Source organism: Sebastes umbrosus, chromosome 2 (genome assembly GCF_015220745.1).
Source record: "Sebastes umbrosus isolate fSebUmb1 chromosome 2, fSebUmb1.pri, whole genome shotgun sequence".
Lineage (NCBI taxonomy): Eukaryota > Metazoa > Chordata > Actinopteri > Perciformes > Sebastidae > Sebastes > Sebastes umbrosus.
Window position 1 is genome coordinate 12,275,730 of NC_051270.1, and position 21,235 is coordinate 12,296,964.

At 43.8% G+C, this 21,235-nt stretch overlaps 1 protein-coding gene across 22 annotated transcripts in view; it reads right to left on the reverse strand.

The window, feature by feature from the left end:
• si:dkey-205h23.2 (CUGBP Elav-like family member 4) overlaps positions 1 to 21,235 on the reverse strand; it is a 163,099-nt gene that overhangs the window by 41,644 nt on the left and 100,220 nt on the right. For 16 of the 22 annotated variants that reach the window (XR_005209784.1, XM_037791471.1, XM_037791445.1 and 13 more), the window contains exons 3-4: positions 15,298 to 15,346; positions 2,329 to 2,457 (exon numbers count right to left, since the gene is read on the reverse strand). Coding sequence is in view for 21 of the 22 variants with exons in the window: in XM_037791471.1 (XP_037647399.1) it covers positions 2,329 to 2,457; positions 15,298 to 15,346 (178 nt within the window). In the remaining variant the exon portion in view is untranslated. The remainder of the gene's footprint in view (positions 1 to 2,328; positions 2,458 to 15,297; positions 15,347 to 21,235) is intronic. The other 6 variants (XM_037791504.1, XM_037791494.1, XM_037791426.1 and 3 more) reach the window with 2 other exon arrangements.

Here is a 21,235-nt window from a genome sequence, read left to right on the forward strand (position 1 = left end):
ACAAACGCATTTAACCTTTGTAGTTGAAATAATAAGGGGCAGTTTGTTCTCGCAAAAGCCTTTTTGTTTTGCAAGGCGAGATAACGTGCTGCTGGTTCCCTAACAAGGCTATCGAATATGTGCCAGAATCCCAGTGACCCCAGCAGCTCAGCCCAACCAGAAAGACCCTCAAAACTGCAGGGCTTGGCCGTACACCATCAACGGCAAAGTCATGTCAAACATACAATGTCCTCAAATTTCTCCACTGAAAAAAAACAATGTTGTAGCCTTGCTTTTCCTGACCTAGGAAAAAAAAAAGTTCAGGGACACGGAGCACAACATCTCAGAAGAATTGGAAGTGCTACAGCCTCATAAATTATAGTGCACATTTGAGTTTTTGAATTTGATGGCTCAGAATGAGTTGGGGGGAAAAAGAGAGATTGTATTGCTTTCAAGCGAGAGGATCTGCACTGCCTTTTGAATTCCCGGGGTAATAATATGTATGCATGAATTCCATCCCGCTGGATGGGTGACATTTATAACACAACTTAATTATAGACCTAAAAGCCATCTCTCTATTTTTCCTGACAATCCAGGGCTCCATTCAACTCTGGCAGCAAGTGTTGCACTTTGAAAGTACTTTGAGGAGCAGCGCCACAGAGAGATGGATGTTAAACTTCTCGGCCTTTTTATTGGGTGAAGAGGGGCGCTGAAAAGCTTCTGAGTAGCATAAATTTACATCAACAGGGGACAAAGCCTCCATCATGGAACAGATAGCACTGTCAATTTCAAGGTCTGTCTCATTCAAATTACAGGAACCTCATCCCAAGCGAGGCGGCTGGCAAAATAATTTGCCGTGACATCCCGTAATGATTGCGTGGGACTGTTGCACAGTGAGTGATACGACCAGATACCTATATATGAGACCTTTTGTCTGGTGCTAGCATTCATACTTAACATTGCTCTACAGTTTTTCTATTTCATGGCAGTGAGAACTTGAAGAAAAGGTAATGATGAAGCCAGTGATAATAGAGACAAATACCAACACAGGAAACGTATGGCATGTGAAGAGAGGAGAAAGAAAAAGAGATGGGGTGCAGGAGGGTGAAAAGGAGTGAAAGCGCGAATGAGGGAGAAAACTAGCTCCTGTCTGACACAGCAGCACCGGCCTTATTTCATTTCATGTGCTGTCAATCAGCTTGAGGCATCTGAGCAGACAGGAAGAGAGGGAGAGGCGGCAAAAGAGGAAACAAGCCAGGGAGAAAGAGAGGTAGTGGGCCGGTGGGGCGACGCAGAGCAATAGACCCGGGATTAACAGTGAGAGGAACAGATGTAGACACAGATAGGCGTGTGGTTCACTATAGCCAGCCTTTTCTCTTTGATATACTCAGAAGGCTCCCACATTATCAACCCCTCTCCCTTGCCTTCCCACACATCCTTTTCACACATCCAGATGCTTCATATAGGAGAATCAATCACAGTCAACAGACAGAGAGGAAAGGAAGGTAGAGGTTCCAAGCAATATCACCGCCGTTATCGCTCCAAATATGGCTGTGAGACCCATCAAAGGATGATGGGGGAGTCTCTCGCTCTCACCGAACAATCCCACCTGCATCGCACATTTCACAGCCATCTTTAATTTGACCACGCTCTACTAACTAAATAGCACATATACGCCACAGACATGAATGCATAAGCTGTTCTAAATCTGCCGCACAGTGAGTGACAGCGGCGAAACCCCGAGCCCGGCTGCTTTATTTACAGTAGGACATTATCGTCCAATGGTGTCTCTGGGGAGGGATGACGGGAATGTGGGAAACAAACATGATTACACCCCTCCGCTTTTCAGATAACAGGAAGAGGAGGAGGAGGAGGGTGAGCTGAAAGACGAGGTGTTGTGTGATGGATTTGTTGAGTACAAGCCCAGGGTGAGAGGAGCTGCCGGGATGAAGAGACGACATAAGAGGGAGTTCGGGAGGGAGAGAAAAAAGGAGAGTGAGAACAAAAAAGGGAAGGGGAATACAGAGAGTAGTGAGAAAAAGGAAAGTGGGAGGGGAGGAGGTGTCGGAGCACGGTGACAATGAGGTATGAAAGAAATGCGAGCGAGACACATAAGAGGTGGTGGAAAAAAAAGCAGAATAGCTGAAGGGGAGGATGAGTTATTCAGAAGAGGAGAGTGGATCGCAGACGATGTCAATGAGTGCACAGCAGGTGAAGCGTGGTTCTAAAAATGTAAGGAGCGGAAAGAGAGAGACAGCACATGTACAGACAGACAGACAGACAGACAGACGGAGGGATTAAGAGGGACAGACAGGGAAAAAAGAGAGTGGGAGGTGTGTGGGCTCTGACCCTTACTGGCCCCATCAGGCCCTCGCAGGACGGTGCACTCCTCGATCTGGCCGAAGGTCTCGAACAGCCGCCGGACGTCGTCCTCGCTCTGCTGCTTGCCGAGCATTCCCACAAACAGCTTCCTGTCTTCTAGATAGGAAGAGAGGAAGGGGGGAGGTAGGGAAGGAGGAAGGGTGGAAGAAAGGAGAGAACAGACAAATGCTACAGCTGATGGCACCGTTCTGCTGAGCTGAGAGGAACAACTCAAACCCCCCCCTTTTTATCAGCAGTCTGCTGTGTTGAGCCTACGCTGCTGCTGCTGCTGCTGCTGCTGCTGCTGTTGTTATTGTTGTTGATCTCACTGATGTGTGGTGTGCCACCCCACCCTGGTATGAGGGAGATATATTCCTGTTTCCAGTGAGTTATTCAAGTCTGCCGCGGTGACGTTTGATAGAGATGATGTTTGGAGCGCTGTGGGTTTCAGGTAAAGGAGCGGCAATATTTTGCAAAGGTAGACAAACTGTTAGATCGTCTGGATGCTTAAGTCACTGAGTTGAAAGAGAACATGGAACAAGAACATGGTGTTACATTTCCTCATCACCAAAGGAGTAGGTGTTATAATAAGCCAGAGTAAACTCTGCAGCACAATCCATCCCATGATAAACTCGGGTAAAGTAACAAAACTGTCTCAGCCAGTGTTAACCGGTTCGAATTAGTCAAGACTATACTTTCACATCCGCTCCACTTTCTGCTGACAGTATGTAAAATATGTTGCAAGGCGACAAACTTAAGGCACTCACATTTCTTCAGAATGTTTATGGAAATGTTGAAGTCGGGGAATAAATACTTTGGAAAGTAGTCAAGTAGAATTAAAAAATGAACATGATTATGCGCATTGCCCAGTGTTGGCCGCCCAGAAATAACAGATGAAGCTTTTCAGTGCAACGTTGTTTATGGATAATTATCAGCCAAAGGTTTGCAGATTTGTCTTCTTTTTTCAACTCCAACAAACACAAACTTAAATTTAGCTATAGATTCACAATTCAGAGAATTTTTCTTCCTACTATTTTGTGCACACGCTGCATAATTCTATATCACTGTATACAAGTTAAAGGGTAAATTAGATTTTTTTTTTCTGCACAATGTAACCTAAGTAACCATGACCTATAGTTTTCACAGCCCAATGATGGAGAAGGATGTTTGCAGAGACTATGAAACTATGAAAGCTCTGAGGTCTTGTTCTCATGCCTTGAAACAAAAGAATGGTAGGTAGTTTTTATTGTGATATATACTCCTGACTAAATACATCTGTTGAATCTGTGCTTTAGCTGTCTTATACTTTCCACTACTAGGAATAGATTACCTCATTTTTTTGTGTCAAAATGTCACTAAGATGCTTGTGGGCTGCTTGGAGCAGGACCTACTTCTTAATGGCCATGTATTTGTGACCAATTCTATACAACAGGGGCCTTCAACCTTTTTTCCTCCAAGAGCTTATTTGACAAAATGAAAGTGGCCGAGAGCTACTCATACCACCAAGTTGTATATCGCCAATAGCAGACTTTTTTTTTTTCTGTTTAACTTTTATGGTCCTCTAATAATTTTTCAGTCATCGCCTTACAGTCCCGCCATAGGCGAAGGGCTTTTGGGTTTTCTTTAGAATGGTTTCTTCGGTGAAGTGGCGCTTGACTTACTTGTTAGTGACCCCTGCTATACAATAAGATGGGTGCACTTAAAAGCAATGCTAGGTATGAATCATGGAAATACCATGGTTACATTCTGGCTATTAAACTGACATCTTTTGTACACTGTATCCGTAGGAAAAGGTCAAGGGTAAGTGGTCAAGGAAAAATGTTAAAGTGAGAAAGCAGTCCCCTTTGTACAGTCTAAATATAAGCTGAATCTAGTGTGATTTAACATCTGTTTTGACGTTGAGTGCTGACTATATCAAAATTCCTGACCAATATTCAACTGGAGTGAAGTTTGAAGGGCAGCTCCACCTACACTAATACCTCCACTGTCAGAGTTGCTTCCTGAGCTCCAGAGGGGGGCACTCTGGCTCAGATGTATGGCCTCTATACCTCTACATTTTGGCCAGCCAGAAAGCTGGATTTTTCTAATTAATCTTCCCAGTGCCCTGGCATTAGACAGTGCATTCATCTTCTTTACATCTTTTACATTATGCATCCCCTATTCCGCTGTGTTGTGGAATGAAATGGCTACTAGCAAGAACCCATCGCCAGAACTGATGGAAAGTGGCAGGAAGAGGAAGAAGAGTTTATTGGAAATGACACTGTTGATCTTCAGCGTGAGTCATTTGACTGGTAGGGAGCGGGCGAGGAGCGGAGGGCGAGAGCATCACCTGGGCCTCGACAGATGTGACGCCTCCTGTACCTGCCAGGCCCCATTAGACGCAGCTGTTCTAAAAATAAAGCGCCAGGGCTTCCTTTTTTTTTTGCAGCGGGGAAATCAGATCCTGTTCCATTCCTGTAAAGTTCAAATGAGACACGTGCCTGCTACCCGCTTGGCCACACAAATGAGCACCTGCATAATCAATAAGGCCACGTTGCCCGGTCTCTACTGCCGGTGTTGTAGCTGTGGTGTCGGTCCGTGTTCCTGTAGTCACGCCTCACACAGCAGGGCTTCTCACACCCGCCAGCTGAGCCTGATGCTACTGCTCATTACTGTCCCTCCACCCCTCGGAGCTCCAAGGTTGGAAGTGAGCGAGAACCATGAGGAGATCGCCACACAGACAGCCACTTATACTGTCGACTGGGATTTAGCAAAGACCGACAGGAGGACAGACATCTAGCTGGATATCGGGCATCAGCGGAGGAGCTGCGTAGCTGTAAAGTCAGCCCTGAACAGGTGTTGGAGAGAAACGAGCCTGACCCCTGTCCATGGCAGCAAAGGTGAAACATGAAACGAGGCAACAGCCGCGTCCAGAGCACACATGACTTTGCCTTGATTGTCCCTCCATCTTTCAGCTTTTCACCAAGGTGTCACTGTTACAACTTAAACGGGCATGAGTGCGGTTTTACAGGCCTCCTGCAGCGTGTTAATGTTTTGGGACAAAAGTCTCATCTCGGTCCTGGCCCGAGGAGATCTAATGGCGGCTTTACAAGGCTAATTAACAAGCCATGAGCGAAGTAATGAACTTTCAAAATGTGCTGGCAAACGCAAAAATAAATTACACCCCAGTGAAGGCTTTAAAGGAAGTGCGAGTGTACTTGGGAGCCTTCCTTTGGGAGAGCCACGGTGAGAAAATGAATTTGGAGCTGCTATCTTTTCATTGCCTGACCTCAGAGCGTCTCAGTCGGCCCACTGCATGCCCTGGCCAGAGTATAGATTGCTATTAATTAGTCCACTTTGCACCTGTCTCCAAAGCAGCTCTTATTGGATTTTGCATGTTCTCGCTCATCTCCTATGGCCGCCTGCTAGCTTTAAATTGGCGTTTTATGAATATGAATAAATATCTTGTAATGCAACCTCTGCACAACGACTCCATTAAAAGTGGTTAGAGGAGAAAAAAAAAAGAATATTCTTTTAAGTGCAGTCATGTATTTGCATTAAGAGGGGTGAGGACCTTCATATGGAACTGTCTGAGGATACAGAAGTATGACAGAACTCATTGAGCCGACTGTTTGACCTCTTGGTACTTATCTCTCATTGAGAGGGGGCTCATCTTATCCCTCTAACAGAGCTGAGCCACACAGCTGGAGAACATTTGAGCTCTACAGCACTTCTCCGCTCTACTGTGAAGAGACCTTTGTAATCTGCACTTTCAAACCTTGCCACTACTTTAAAATAATAATGTGTGTGTGGTAGTTATGAAGCCTGGCTACATCATTTTGATGGGTTTTTTTTGTGTCATTGAATCCTCGCAACACCACTAATTAATCCCGGGACATATATTCTGTATACATTAATTTATAATTAGCAGATTCAAGGGTACATAGGCTTAAAGTTGCTTAAAGGGCTGTCAAAGTTAATGTGATAATAACTCGTTAACCACTAATTTCTTCAACGCATTAACGCAACTTGTGATTTTTAGGTTGTAGCGGGCTCAGTATTAAAGCTAGAGTGAACATACTGGTATCATATGAAACTAGAAAACCTAAGGAATTCATTGGTACCAACCATGTCATTTAGCCTGTCGAGAAGGAGGCTAAATAACGCTCCAAACGTCTGCTAAATTTTGGCAAGAAATAAAAATGTCATGGTCATTTTCAAGGGGGTCCCTTGACCTGAAAATGGGTTCTATGGGTACCCACGAATCCCCCCTTTACAGACATGTCCACTTTATGATAATCACATGCAGTTTGGGCCAAGTCATAGTCAAGACAGCTGTTGTTGCCTGTTGAGCTTGAGTTTGCCATGTTATGATTTGACCATATTTTTTATGCTAAATGCAGTACCTGTGAGGGTTTCTGGACAATAGTTGTCATTGTTTTGTGTTGTTAATTGATTTCCGATAATAAATATATACATATATTTGCATAAAGCAAGTGTATTTGCCCACTCCCATGTTGATAAGAGTATTAAATACTTGAAAAATCTCCCTTTAAGATACATTTTGAACAGATAAAAAAATGTGCGATTCATTTGTGATTAATCGGCATTAACTATGGACAATCATGCGATTAATCACGATTAAATATTTGAATCGATTGACAGCCCTACTTAAAATGGAAGAAGATATTTTTTATTATATGTACAGTACTGTATATGTGTACAGTATTAATGCCTGTATGCATGTGTGTGAAAACATATAATATTATGTTCAGGCCTTTGCCAGTGCACACTCACTTCCTTGTCATTTTTTCCTCATCTCCCGACTGAAGGTGGGAGCAATTGTGTGGAAAAATGGTTCCATGTCAGTCTCCAGCCATGTCCAAACCGAGGTGGCATGTGGACAGCACCGTTTTATGAATGCAAATAAAAAAAAAAGGAGATCAAAAAAGTTATCAAAACACTACTGACATCTGACAATTGCTTGTCTCAGGAAGCCTTTTCATTTCAGCGCCCGGTATATTAAAAATTAATGGATTTTGCACAGACGCCATATGCTGTCAAGATTGATGCTTCTCTCCCTGGAATAAAGTGCTACTTGCGTTGTAGGCTGCAGTATATGCATGCATATAGATTGTGCTTTTCCCTTCCTCTCATCTCCTTTTGTCTCTCTATTGCCCTCCCTGTATTGTTCTCTTTACCCTTTATTGTCATCCCTCACTTTACTCTTTCTCTCCAGGCAAGGAATCAGTTGCTGTGAAGTCTACTTTTCAAAAGTTTCTGCTTTTGTTTGGCAATAATGGGAATATTCTCTTTAAATAATTACTCCCCTTCTCCTGTGTTGTGGTAAATATTTATTTTTTATACATTTTTTTTCATGATTCTATCATTTATTGCCCGCTGGTAGCAGTCAGGGAAACTTGGTAGTAGTAAGTGTTCAGAAAGCATGGACAGCTGCATCTAACGATAAAAGATGCCTGCTAGGCCGCTGGGTGCATTTCAAAAGCAGAGTAATGTTCCAGGCAGCACAACAGAGAAGTTGTGCTTCTTATGGTCTCATTAGAAAAGCCTGATGCTGGTTGCGCTGCTGCCTGGCAGGCCTGCCACCAGACACGCTCACACATGTAGGCGTACAGAGCTTCTTAATATTGAGTTAGACTTTGTCTTTCACCATTTACTGTATATACTTTATGTGCCAGTTATGTAAAGGCAGGAGTCTGTTTGGAATCAAAAGGTGCCATTTGCTCTCAGAGTAGATAATGAGCATTATACATTTGCACATCATTGAGAGAGAAAACAGAAATCCTAGAATAGACACTTTTGGGATGATGTTGTCAAAAACACTCTTTTGTGATCTAGCATTGTTATAATCTGGAGTTAACATTCCTCAGGCCATGAGACTTTTGCATCCTTAACAGACATTCATTTCCCTTGCCCCAATAACTTAAGGGGATAATTCACCTTTTACAAGCCTCATTTACTCCCAAAAACTTTACCTCAATGCTACTTTTTGTAGTAACATTAATAGATTATCTTTATCTTTCTTATGAAAGAAATGGCGAAAGCAGTTAATCAATTGATTCATTATTATACGTTCGACAAGTAATCACTGGCAGTCAGTTATATTTATTCATTAATAAAACTGACTAATTTGTGGGGTAGTTATTAATATAGAAAAAATGTTAGTTGCAGCCTTAAAAAGAAATCAACCGAGGGAAAGTAAGTGGAGGGAATAGCACTGTATCAAGTACAGTAAAAGGACTCGGAAAACAGAAGACAATGCTACACATCCACAAATTGAATTTCCCCTTAGGGATCAATAAACTGTTATATTTATGTTCTTTGCCAGCATATGCTACATTCTATTTACAATTAGTTTAGACATACCGCAGAACAAAAGTCACAGATATATAACATTTTTGATCATAAAACTTGCCAGATCACAAATTTTATTTCTTGTCATCTTAGAGTTATGGCATACTTTTTTGTTGTTGTTGTTTTGAATTAACTAAAGTATAGCAAAGAGAGGTTTGCAAAGTGAGTGAGGGACAATTACTTGTGATAATGGCAATGAGTGAAAAGGATTACTGAAAGCTATTGGGGATAAATGGCTTTCAGGATGGAGCGGAGAAAAACAACATACAGACAAATGGAAGCATTTTAACTTAAAAATAAAAGTTTACGATGCAGCATAGACATGTATCTCACATTTTGCAACTGCTGGTCAACATTAAAAATATGCCTACAACCTTTACTTAGCATGGGAATTGGCCCACAGTGAGATGATTTCAGCCGGTACAGTATTTCAAAGTAAAGTTGGAGTTGTAGGGATTTTTTTTTTTTTCCAGTTTGATGCTCAGCAATGTACTCATGATCTCTGCACCTCCTGTTGTACATGCCGATGTTAGCAGGAGCTCCAGGGAGGTTGCCAGACATGGGTTACCTAAAAAACTCAGCTTGCTGACATTCTTAAGTTATGAACCTAGAAATATTAGCTGTTAGCAGGGGCGTGGGAGTGTAATATTCATTATCACTATCAGCAGTCTGAACAACTTTTAAATTACAGGGGATCATTTTAATTAATATTAATAATAACAAATAGTGCTTGATAGAGATTTAAGTACAACATGCCAGTAGAACACTGAAGAATTTCAGAGTTATGCACCCACTCAACCAATTTACAGAGTGAGACTGTTCATACAGTAAATATCCTGTTGTATTACAGCAGCAACTGTATTTTAGTAACAGTGACAGTAATAGTGTTTTATTTCAAATCAATATAATGTTAGAATTAAAAACATGCTCAAACTTGATGTATTATTCACTGTCACTATGCAGATTTTAAATTAATGTAGAAAGTGTAAAGTAAAAAGCCATTCTCATACACCGTCCGCAGCTATACCTACTAAAGGTAATGCACTGTAATATGTATACATCCCATGAAATCAATTCATATGTAATCCACGTAATCGTGAACCAAGAAGTATAAAGAGTGACAAACACCGCATAGGGAGGTGGTCAGGATGGATGGGTGGGTAAAAAAAAAACAGACTTTTGCCCAGGAGACCGCTGTTTGTACCTGATGGGAAACCAGAAGTCAACGTTGACGTATTTGTCACGTAACTTCCGACTTAAGTTACGCCACTTACGGAGTTATTTTAACCCAAACCATGATCTTTTCCTAAACCTAACTAAGTAGTTTTGTTGCCTAAACCTAACTAAATTGTGAAGATGGAAATTTATTTTGAAAGGACTGTATAGACATGTAACGAGTGGAAATTGGCACATGGACATTCGTAGGAAAACAAACGTAAGACAAGAAATAACTTTTTGTAAGATATCATACGAACCGTTGTATTAGGATACGTTGAAAGTAATGTAGTGAGGTCATTGTAAAACAACCTACATGATATCTGTACAGCTGCATTTCTCCACCCCCACAATCATTCCTTTTGCCTTTACGCAGCATCTTCAACAACTCAATAAGCCCCATTCTCCTTATAACTCATGTTTAATTCCTACCCAGCTAACAGAAGTAATTAAAACCCCATCCCAGTGAAAATGATGTGCAACCGCACACTAAACCTTTCTGCTGCTGGTCCCAATCTGATGTATGCAAGTGGATTATCCAGTATAGTGAGGTGGTAAATGGAATAATCAGAGGAGAACAAACATTCACATTGTCAGTGTATCAGGCACGATGAGAGGATACAGGCGTCTTGTTTGTAAATGCATTACTTATACCACTAGAGCTGTCACATCCATTTACCCAGGGACGTGGGAGGGGAGCTTTAAACCTTCTGGTATTCATGATCAAAAACCAGCACTGAAAAATTGAGGAAACTTGTGAGAATTTGCCTGTTGCGGCTTCCGTTCAAATATTTGAACTCCTTCTTTTTCTACATTAGAAACCTCTTCTCTGATGGCCCATTCGTGGATCTCTGCAACAAAGTAAATCAATGCCTTAAAACCTTAAATGTATACCCTGCAATGGTCACCGTTGGAAATCCTTGAATTATTTTAAGTGTCCCTATGTCTGTGTGCATTCCTCAGCACACACATATCCACCGCTACCAGGGGTTCTTCTTGACTTTTCCGAGTTTTGCAAGATCGTGTCCAGAGGCACAGAGGGATCTTTTGGCTTCATTTGCATGTAAAGTGGAGCGCGCTCTTCTGTGGGCATGAGGTGCCTCCAGACAGCCCCTCCTCCCCTGTGGCCTGCCAGACTGAGCCAGCCAGCAGCCCTCACTCTTCCCTACCTGCTGGGGTGGGGCATGACAGCACAGCGCGCAACATCTTAAGGTCCTGTCAATCTCTTCACTGCCCCGGCTGGGGTCAGCCTTCTGAAGAACAGCAGGTTGGCAAGGACAAACACGACCCATTCACAAAGACTTCCCCTCAGCCAGACGGACAAAAGGCATGGGTAAGATATTAAAAAGGCTCGCGCAGGGCTGCCGAGTATAAAATGCAGGGATTGCAATGCTCCTGGCAGTCTATAAGCATCCAATAAAACAAAAGTATGGGGAGCTAATAAACAAGTAGGGTAAAGAGACTGTGTGCAGACAAATGCACTGAGAGTGGCACTTTGTGAAAAAGTCGATGTTGATGGAGGTTGCCGGGCATTTGAGGGGAGTGTTGAAACCATCTTATCAGAGTTAATAAAAGGAGAGGGTGTTGCCGGCTGACCCGTCATCTCTCTTCTCATCAGTGTGGTCTCCAGTCTCACAGCAGTGGCTCGAGGAGTGGGACCTGGCTCCAAGATTGTGTTTAGATAATGGCCATCTCCAATCATAGATAATCTGGCCCCATCTTTTCTTCACAGACAGCGGCAGACAAGGTCAGGGGGAAAAAAAGATTCCTGGCGAGGCGAGGAGGAGATAGGGACGGGGCGGCTCTGAGATGATTTACTGCTGAGATTCACTCAGCTGCCTCCATCACCCTCCGTTAACTTTCTCATCCTGTCGTCTCTTCCCCTCTCGCTCTTTTTGTCTTCCATCTCTCACTCGCTCGCATTCCTCCATGGGCCTTGTACTGAATCCCCCACCTCTCTCACTATCACTCGCTCCATCTCTCCCTTTGCACATGCAGTACCAATGAGACTGAGAGATGGAGGAAGCGAGGGATGCAACGGAGAGAAAGAGCAACTTTTCCTCATTTCTGCCCCCTTTGGATTGAAGCAAATTGCTTGGGCTTCAAGTGGAGATATAGTAGCGTGTCTGTTCCTGCGCTGACCACAGAGCGAGTGAGCAGGAGACTCATGCCTTGATTGTGCCTCAGTATCTCTGAGTTGAACTCATGGTTTGATAGAATTGGGCAGGAAAAAAAAAGCGGTGGTAAGCGCATCAGATAAATGTGGACTTTGTGGGGAAGAGGTCGGCTGACTCAAGGAACAGAAATAGATTTAAAGGCTGTGAAGCTCCCCTCACATGCTCTATTCTTTCTTGATAATCCACGGGAAAAAATAAAATAAGACATGAGTCATCGTAATAGACAGCCAGAGAATCAGCTCTGTTATCCACAATGGCAGCTGAGCGGGAGGATTGTGCGGCGCTGGGGCCCCCCTAGTCATTTTCTGAGCTCTGGTTTTACTTCTCCTCCTGACACTCCCATATCCCCAGAGAGAGGACGTCTCTCAGGGACACCGTGAACAAAAGAGGGGCTACCGTAGTCTCCAAATGGAGTAATGGGCCCTAATGCCTGCACAGGCACGTAATGGAGACCTCTGCACAAGTTCCCATGACAGATAATTGCTGATGTCTTGGTTGTGATAAATGTGACTCCATTCTAGAGGAACAAATGTCCCAGTGTAGCCCTGGGTTTGACAATCGAGAGGCCCCACTGGGACTGGTGTACCTGGCTGCTCCTCAGCCTTGCACAGATGAATCCCTCGCTCCTTTCTCTCCTTTAGTCAGTCCTAGCTGGGCTGTCTATTTTCCTTTAACCACAGGCCTTCATAGTAAATCTCATTTCATTGTCAGCCGTGACTGTGGTTTACTTCCCTGGCCTGTCTGCTGACTTCCTGTTGCCATTAACGCTCAATATCTCTGTTGGGGCCTGTCTGCTTGGTCTTATTTCATTCGGCGCTGTGTTCTATCCTGTCCTCCCATATAGAAAGTGCATCTGACAGACTAGCAGGGGCTGTGCCAGCCTAAGAGCTCTCTGTATTTCATTCACACTGCCCGTTCATCTCCCTTCTCTTTCTGCTGAAAAAAGGGTAGTAATTGATATTGGGACCCATCCATCCTCCCCTCTTAAGTCCAGAGATCCAATTTATCTTGGTGAGAATGCCGATTGGCTCTCGCCCAGGCCTTGTCGGTCAGACTTTGCCTGTTTTTAGATGGCCGTTAATTAAAGTGCCGCCATGACAAAAAATCGGATCTGCGCGGGGGTGTGTGTGGCAATAGAAATGGGCCATCTGATTCACACTTGACCACATAAATCAGCCAAGTGGCTCAGTCTAATCTGACCTAGGCAGTCTAAATCACCACTCTGAAACGCAAGCACAGGGCAGACACAGACCGGTCCAATTAGATCCAATTCCACCCATGTAAATCTTTAACAGGCTTAATCTGCATTAACCTCGGTGATGTTAGCCACAAATGGCTTCAGAATGATCTAGTCAATCACCATGTCAGTCAGACTAAAGATGGAGGGAGGAGGAGGCTGGGCGAGAGAATCTGTACAATGTCAAAGTACAATTGGTACAATTTAATGTCACGATTCTTGCCTTAAACGGGCGGGTTTACTTTTTAAAGAAGAACATTCTTCAATTTAACTGGTAGAATTGCCCCCATTGATGCATTTACAGTATGCCAATGGAGTTCAGCTTTCTCACGTCACATATTGAATTGAATCTGACTTGGATTTTCTGACTTTTAGATGATTCAACCTCTATTCAACAGTCTATATTATACTATATTATCCCAATGTAATCATGTGACAGTACTATTAATGAGGCAGACAGATAGATAGGCAGCTCGGTGGCCACCCGGTCTTATGGGAAGGCGTATAAATATCATGACCTTAAACGGACATTCCGCGTGTCATGAGTACGCATTTTAGCCATTTCACATGTCATTTGTTCGCCACACCAACGTCCACAGATAGGTTCAGGCAAGAAAACCACTTGGTTAGGTTAAGGAAAAACATCATGGTTGGGCTTAAATGGACTTGCATTTACTGTATGTAGCGCCTTTCTTGTCTTCTGACCACTCAAAGCGCTTTACACTACATGTCAGCATTCACCCATTCACACAAGCATTCATTCACTGATGGCAGAGGCTTCCATACAAGTTGCCAACCTGCCCATCAGGATCTATCTAGTCTAAATACTCATTCGTACGCCGATGGCACAGCATTCGGAAGTAATTTGGGGTTAAGTATCTTGACCAAAGACACTTCGACATTTGGACTGGAGGAGTCAGGGATCAAACTGATGGGTGGACGACCTGTTCTACCTCTGAGCCAAAGCCGCCCCAAATATGTGACAATCGTCATGTAACAAAACGTCACTAACGTAAATTACAGAACAAAATACTGGTCAACAACTAACAGTCTGGAACCCCAGCCTCTTGGTTAAAAGTCCGGTGTTTTGTTGGACCCGCCCACCGTAAGTGGTCTTTCTCGCTTTTTATACTATGTCACTAACTCATACTGTCGCATTTATACGCGGATGCATTTACATTGCAGTCACTACAGGATACTTGGCATACAAATACAAGCAGAAATCAAGGAAGACTTACTTATTGCACGCTAAATGCCTTTTGTGTGCGAACGGGCTGTAGGTGGACAGTTCGAGAAGTAGGTAGGTATGTGTACTATGGGTACATTTATAGTAGATATTGTAGATATCGACTCTTACTTCTAGACAAAAACAGATACTGCATATACCACAGCACACCGAGGTTCCTAACTCCTTACATAATGATACGGCCCACTTTGAGAGACTTATGCTGTCTTTTCCCGTCATATAGTGGCTATTAAATTAATACATTCACTCAAATTGATACTGCCTCTCTCCAAGCAATAGCTCTGGGATGTTTCTATAAGTTTGTGTGTTCGTTCTTATCTGTGTCTGTGTATGTTTGGGGTGTATTCCACTGCCTCTTATCTGTAAGCAGACTTTACTATCACTCCATGGAGATCAGGGGATGGAGATCCTCCACTCCCCATTATTTTCCGTTCCCTCTCTCTCTTTCTCTCCATGTCTCTCTGTCTTGTCTTTGAACCGCTCCCAGTGACTGTGAACCTGAGACAGCCCCTCTGCTGGCACAGATGGGAAGTCAATAGAAGCAAGTGACCTATATTACGGGCTACTCCACTAACTCCCAGTGTGTCTCAAGTGAGAGCAGAATATTAAGGATTGCGTGTGCGTTGTTCCAGTGTATTTGTGTGTTTGCATCTGTGTGTGTGTGTGTGTGTGTGTGTGTGTGTGTTTTAAGGGGTGTGTGCAATGGAGACCAGGAGAAGGTTAATTACCTCCTCGTCCTTCGCTGTCGGCTGGCTTCACCTGGATGGGCCGGTTCATCTGGAGAGAAAGAGAGAGAGAGAAGGAAGAGAGGGGAAATCCCAGGTTAGCACGAAACGATTGGAGCAACGGCTACAATATGTGAAGTGGGAAGTGAAATGTGGCCGTGTTCCCGGCGTTAATGTCTTGAGTTTGTCCTGCTCTGTGAGCTAAACGCACAAAATCAAACAGTGACGATGCCGTAAAAGAGATGAATCTGTTCGGTGCTCCATGCCAACGTGTTTAATTAATCCAGGGCACTGCCTCTAGAGATGCCTGAATTCCCCTCACAGTTCAGCAGAATTAGCACTTTTCAATGACGGAGCCACACTGGGTGTCAGATGGCACTTGGAGATTAATGCCATTACATCAGCCACTCCCAGCCCCACAGGGAGAGGTCCGTTCAGGCTGGCCCTTGCTCTTCCTGTCCCCTCCTGGCTCCAGACTCCCAGTCACCAGCTATATCCTGCTCATCCCTGACCCTCGGCAATTCCTCTTCCTCTGCCTCCATCCCTTCCACATCTCTACCTAGAGAGGTGGCCAATGTGCCACTGGTCTGGACAGCCAACCCCACCCTGCCCCAACCTGCTCCTCCTGGAAGCCATTGAGAGCCACCGAGCAGCGTAGCCGTGAAACAGCTTGTGAAAGGTTAGCAGCAGGGAATCGATAAACAACCTTTGAAGAACCATTTTATAGTGAGGTGAAAGCAAAACGTCGCCAAGCTAACATAAAAAAACCCTTTTAAAAACTGCATGGCGTGAATAAAAACTCCCCTGGCTCTCTTTGCTCCCCTGTCTATATGGTTTCATTTTTTTCTCCCTCCCTGGAGTTTGAGTATGAAAACAGAAAAACACTCGATCTTGTAACTTCTCTGCAACAGGAATAATATCCCCATCTTTCCTTTTGTGAAAAAAGGGTAGGTGTTACGAGCCACCCTCGAAGACCCTTGCTTATTGCGGCTACCCACGCATGTCATATTTGGCTTTGTGTTTTATATTTGGCATGGTGTTTTTCTGGCTTCAGTCAGCAGTGGGCCTATCTTTCTAACTAGGCCACGCAGACAGGTCCAACATGCGAGTGCCAGTGAATGGCACACGGTACTGCCCCCTCAGATCAGTCAGCTAGGGCAGAACAGTGGGTGTTGGGCCCTCAGGCAACGCAGCACTTGACAGCAGTTGACCACGGCCAAATATAGACCTAAGACATGTATAGACAAGCGTATACATGGTGACACCCTGGGGGACGTAATGTACTCGCCTAGCAATATGCTGTGACACTGGAACAAAGCTTAGAGAGATGACGGACGCATCACAAAGACAAGCGGATGAAACCGCACACACACACACATAGAGACTCAGACTTAAGCGCATACAAATGGACCCGCACACACACACACACACACGGATGTAAATGCTAACTGTAACTTCTTCTGCTAATATGTGAAAATGTAGGTAAATATACACCATCATTGTCATTTTTCCTAAGGCGGACAATGTTGATAGTGTTCGACTTTGCAGAAAACTAACAAGCAAAAGCGATATCACGAGTCGTCACTAAATTTCCTTATGTTCTCAAGGGGGAAGGAGTCCAGATGTTTGAGCCACAGCCATTACTGTGTGTGTCGGAGACTGGCTTACTGAGGCTCTGGGAGAACAGAGTAGACATAGAGTCCTTTTGGTTTGTGTTTATAGTGTGGATCAAGGGCTGAAGGGGCCCTTAGCATCATTATTATCATCTTTGTATGGCATTAAACAGCCAGACTGGGACAGTATCATTCGTCATATGTTTACATGTGAGTCTTAGGCAAAGTTAAAGTAGGGTGAAACATTGCAGGCTGTTCTCATTCACTGTTCGTACTTAAAAGTAAAAGTAATGCACTCTTATTTGTATATAACCCACGCAATCGTGAGCCAGGACGTACAGGGCTGCATCTAAGGAAGTCAGGTGACTTATAAAGGCAACAAAGTTTGTATAAGGAGGTGGTCGATGTGGATGGTTGGGTCAAACAAACACAGGACTTTCTCCCAAGAGGCCGCTGTCAGTGTCCCGTGTGAAGCCAAAAGTCAACATTGACTTATTTTACCTAACCTTTTACATAACTTAACTCCACCTACTTAAGTTACGTAACAAGCGTAGGCCTACTTATTTTATGTAACAAACATTTATTTGAACCTAAACCATGATCTTTTTCTAAAACTAACCAGGTATAGTTTTGTTGCTGAAACAGGTTCTGCACTGCGGGGGCTTGTGCAGGCGCACTGATCGCTCATGTTGCTCGTCATTCGTATGAGAACGCACCAAAAATGAGAAATAATTTTTCTTACAAACCTTTCAACTCTGTCTCCCATACAACTAAACAGCATCCTCAATCATGTTTTGAGGGAAACATATTTTCTGCCGTTTACAGTCGCAGTTTTAAACCATTTTCAACATGTGGTTAATGTTCTAAATTGAAACAAAACATAACAAAAAATGCAACAAAACTCATTGGTTAGTAAAAAAAACATCATGGCTTAAAATGACAGGTGATGGGTGATGTTTGTTACGTTATTAAGCTATGGACGTAAATTAAAATATGTGAACGTTGACATTTGGCTTCCTGGGCTGAAGTCCTGTGTTTGTTTGACCCATCCACCACTCCGACTTCCTCCCTACGCGGACTTCCGCAAACTATCATTATAAACATATTTGTGATACGTCAAAAACAGGCGTTATCCGCTACAAAATACGTTTCCCTCGAAATGTAATTCACAATGCAGTTTCGTTGTATGGGAACATAATTTTTAGGAGACAGAGCTGGAACCGTCGTATGAGGATACTTGGCCATTGATGTATGTGAGTATGCGGTGGAGAGAGTTAAGGTCAGTTGGAGCATTGTAAGCAGTTAGTTACTGTAAGGTGTGTTATGTGCACATATTGTATATGTGTGTGTGTGTGAGAGAGAGTGTCTTAACAGCAGCTCAGGTTTGGGGGAAGAATTTGTCTCACATAAGAGGTTTAGAGTAGCCCGAAGTCCCAAGATCCCTGTCCAGTGATCAGTCAGCTTCCAGGTCTTAAACGGCAGCGATTGGTCAGGAGGCTTCATTAGTAGCCCCTGAGCCACTGCAGCAACAAGAGTCATTAGACAACCCAAAAGTACACTTGTGGTTGCTAGGCAACCGAGCGGAGGTGGCCGGCAGGCAGGCGAGGCAAGCTGGCCGTTGGTCCGTGGGCTGTTAGCCAACCAATTGGCACTCCTTTCTTTCTTCTTTCTTTCTTCTTTTTTTTCTTTACTTGGTCCAAGGAGGTCATAGTGAGAGGGGAGGAAAAAAAGATTCCTCAACTCCCACCTTCCAGCATGTCCCACTTTCATGTCCCTTTTTAGTGACTGTGACAATGAGTTTTCAGAGCGAGTCTGCAGCAGCGTCTGCTCCAGCTTCCTGCCAAATTATGGAGTTCAGCTTGATGCCAAACTATGGAGCTGTGAGCAGCGCTCACATGCATATGGCACCAGTTAAGATGTCTGCTTCTTTGAGCTACTCTACAGTGTCCTCTACATACATTTTCTCATGCAAACAGGGGAAATGTATCTAGCACACGTGGCTACTGCACAGAAATCTTGAAGTTCACTTTACTTTCATGCTCTCTCTCTCTCTCTCTCTCTCACTGTCACACACACACACACACACACACACACACACACACACACAGACACAGAGGCACAAAAAGTCTAGGGGCTCAATAACAGCAGGTGGCTTAGGTGACATTTTAATCCCTTATTACTGAGTGCAGGATTAGCCAACAGATCAAGGCAGAGTTAATTATATGAATTCATCAGAGGCTGGGCAAAGAGGCAGCCTGCTTTCCCCTAGGGCCAGGACCCACCCCCCACCTCCACCCCCTCACCACCCACCCTTTGCCTACACACATGCATACACACACTAAGGAAGAGGACAAGTGACATACTGTCCGTCTGAGAAGCTATAGCTACTTCCTTATTAGCATTGCAGCGGCAGAACGCTAAGATAACACATACAGTTGAGCTTCCAGAGATGCTGTAAGACAAATCACATGTACTACCTTCCCGTTGGGCCCCTGCAAAATGAACTGGATAGACATTGGAGAGATGGACTACAGGGGTTTTTCATCCTATAGACGTGTGGCTGCCGAGGCTGAAAGGAGTTCAACACAACCCCCCGTCTTGCTTTATCTTTGTCTCTCTCTGCCCCTTTGGCCTCCAAAACCAATATGCTTCCCACCACAGCCCCTTAATGGGTTGATCAATGCTGACAAATAGGCAGCTCATGCCGTCTTGCCTGGGAACTCACAGCTCTGTGCCTGTGTGCTGCTGCACCCAGAGAGGCCATCTCTCTTTCTCCTCATCTCTCCCTTTCTTTCTGTCTTTCTCTTTTCTTTCATTCACTTTTTTTCCCCTCTCCATATTTTCCCTTCCTTCATGCTCTATTTCCTTTATGTCTATACATTCATTTTTTTTTTCTTCTTTGCTCTAATCTCCAGAGGCAAATCTATATTTTTCATTCTGTTATGATGAATAAAAGTCAGCTGAAGTCACGGAGGGGTGGAGAGCCAACAGTGTGGAAGAGAGGAACTTGCTTACATTTTGCAGTAAAGGACTGTGTGTACATGTAAGTTTCAGAGTGTATGTCTATCTTTGGCTCGTCTGATTGATAACAGTTCAGTGGAGAGAAAGCGAGACAAGGACACCGCTGGCCTTTGACCGTGCTTGACCATGCTTTGTGAATACCACTGCTCACAAAGCCAGCAAGGAGAAATGCTATCTACCAGACACTCTAAATACAGAAAAATGTTCTCTGAGAACCATGACAGAAATGTCTTCGTCCACCGTTGAGTTTAGCTGTAACTCCAAGACGACTTCTTTTGTTTTTAGATGACTAGCAGTATCCATTGTGAAGATGAACTTTTTAGTGATCCAAGGTTGGGGAAGATCCTGATTTGTAAATTGAAATGCATTTAATTTTTCTAACTCTATGTCTATTGTTATCTCCTATTTCATCTACTAAACAAGTTGGTAACAATTAGTACTTCTCATTGCTGATTTTAGACTCATTTTAGGGGTGCTCAAGACCACATCAAACCCACTGACACCCGGGGGATCACCAGCAATCCCGGCTACTAGGCTGTCTTAAAGCTAGATATAGAGAGATATTGGTATCATATGAAACTAGAAAACCCAAGGAATCCACTTGACGAAGGAAAACTGGCATGGCGATTTTCAAAGGGGTCCCTTGATCCCTGACCTCAAGACATAAAGATTTCCACCATAACTTGATGCAGAAAAGGAAGAATTGCTGCATAAAAATTCACCGGAAGGCAGGAAATTAAGTGTTTGATGCTCAAAATTTCCTGACAACCCCCAGACCTGTCGCTGGATATGTGTCCCCCCAAATGTTGGAATGAAACCTTTGTCCTTGCCCCCCGTGAAGGTCTGATCCTAGAAACGCCCCTGGTACTTCTCAATTTTAGGGACATGATAATCAACTATAATTACTTAATATTCATGCTGTATGCTGATGTCCTCTGAGTAGATATTTGGTAAAGTGAGCACTGGGCTGATCCCACAAAAGTCCCACTTGTGCAATAAATATCAAGTCACTCGGAAAAACACAGCGAGCTAAATGCGTACAATATAAAATGAAAGCTATTTCCAAACATTGGTTTAACAAGGCTCCAATGAAAATCAGCTTTGCCATATTGGGCCCTTTTTAAACTACACATTCACAACAATCCACACGACTTTTGTGTCTTGCGCAAATGATGCGCAATGAAGGCATATCCGGGCACACCTGCTATTTTTGTTCCTCAGTGAGCATCCACGCACGACAGGCGTGTTGGGTGAAGTGGGATATTAATAGGAGAGCTTGGTGATGAATCATTACCTTCTCAGCCAGT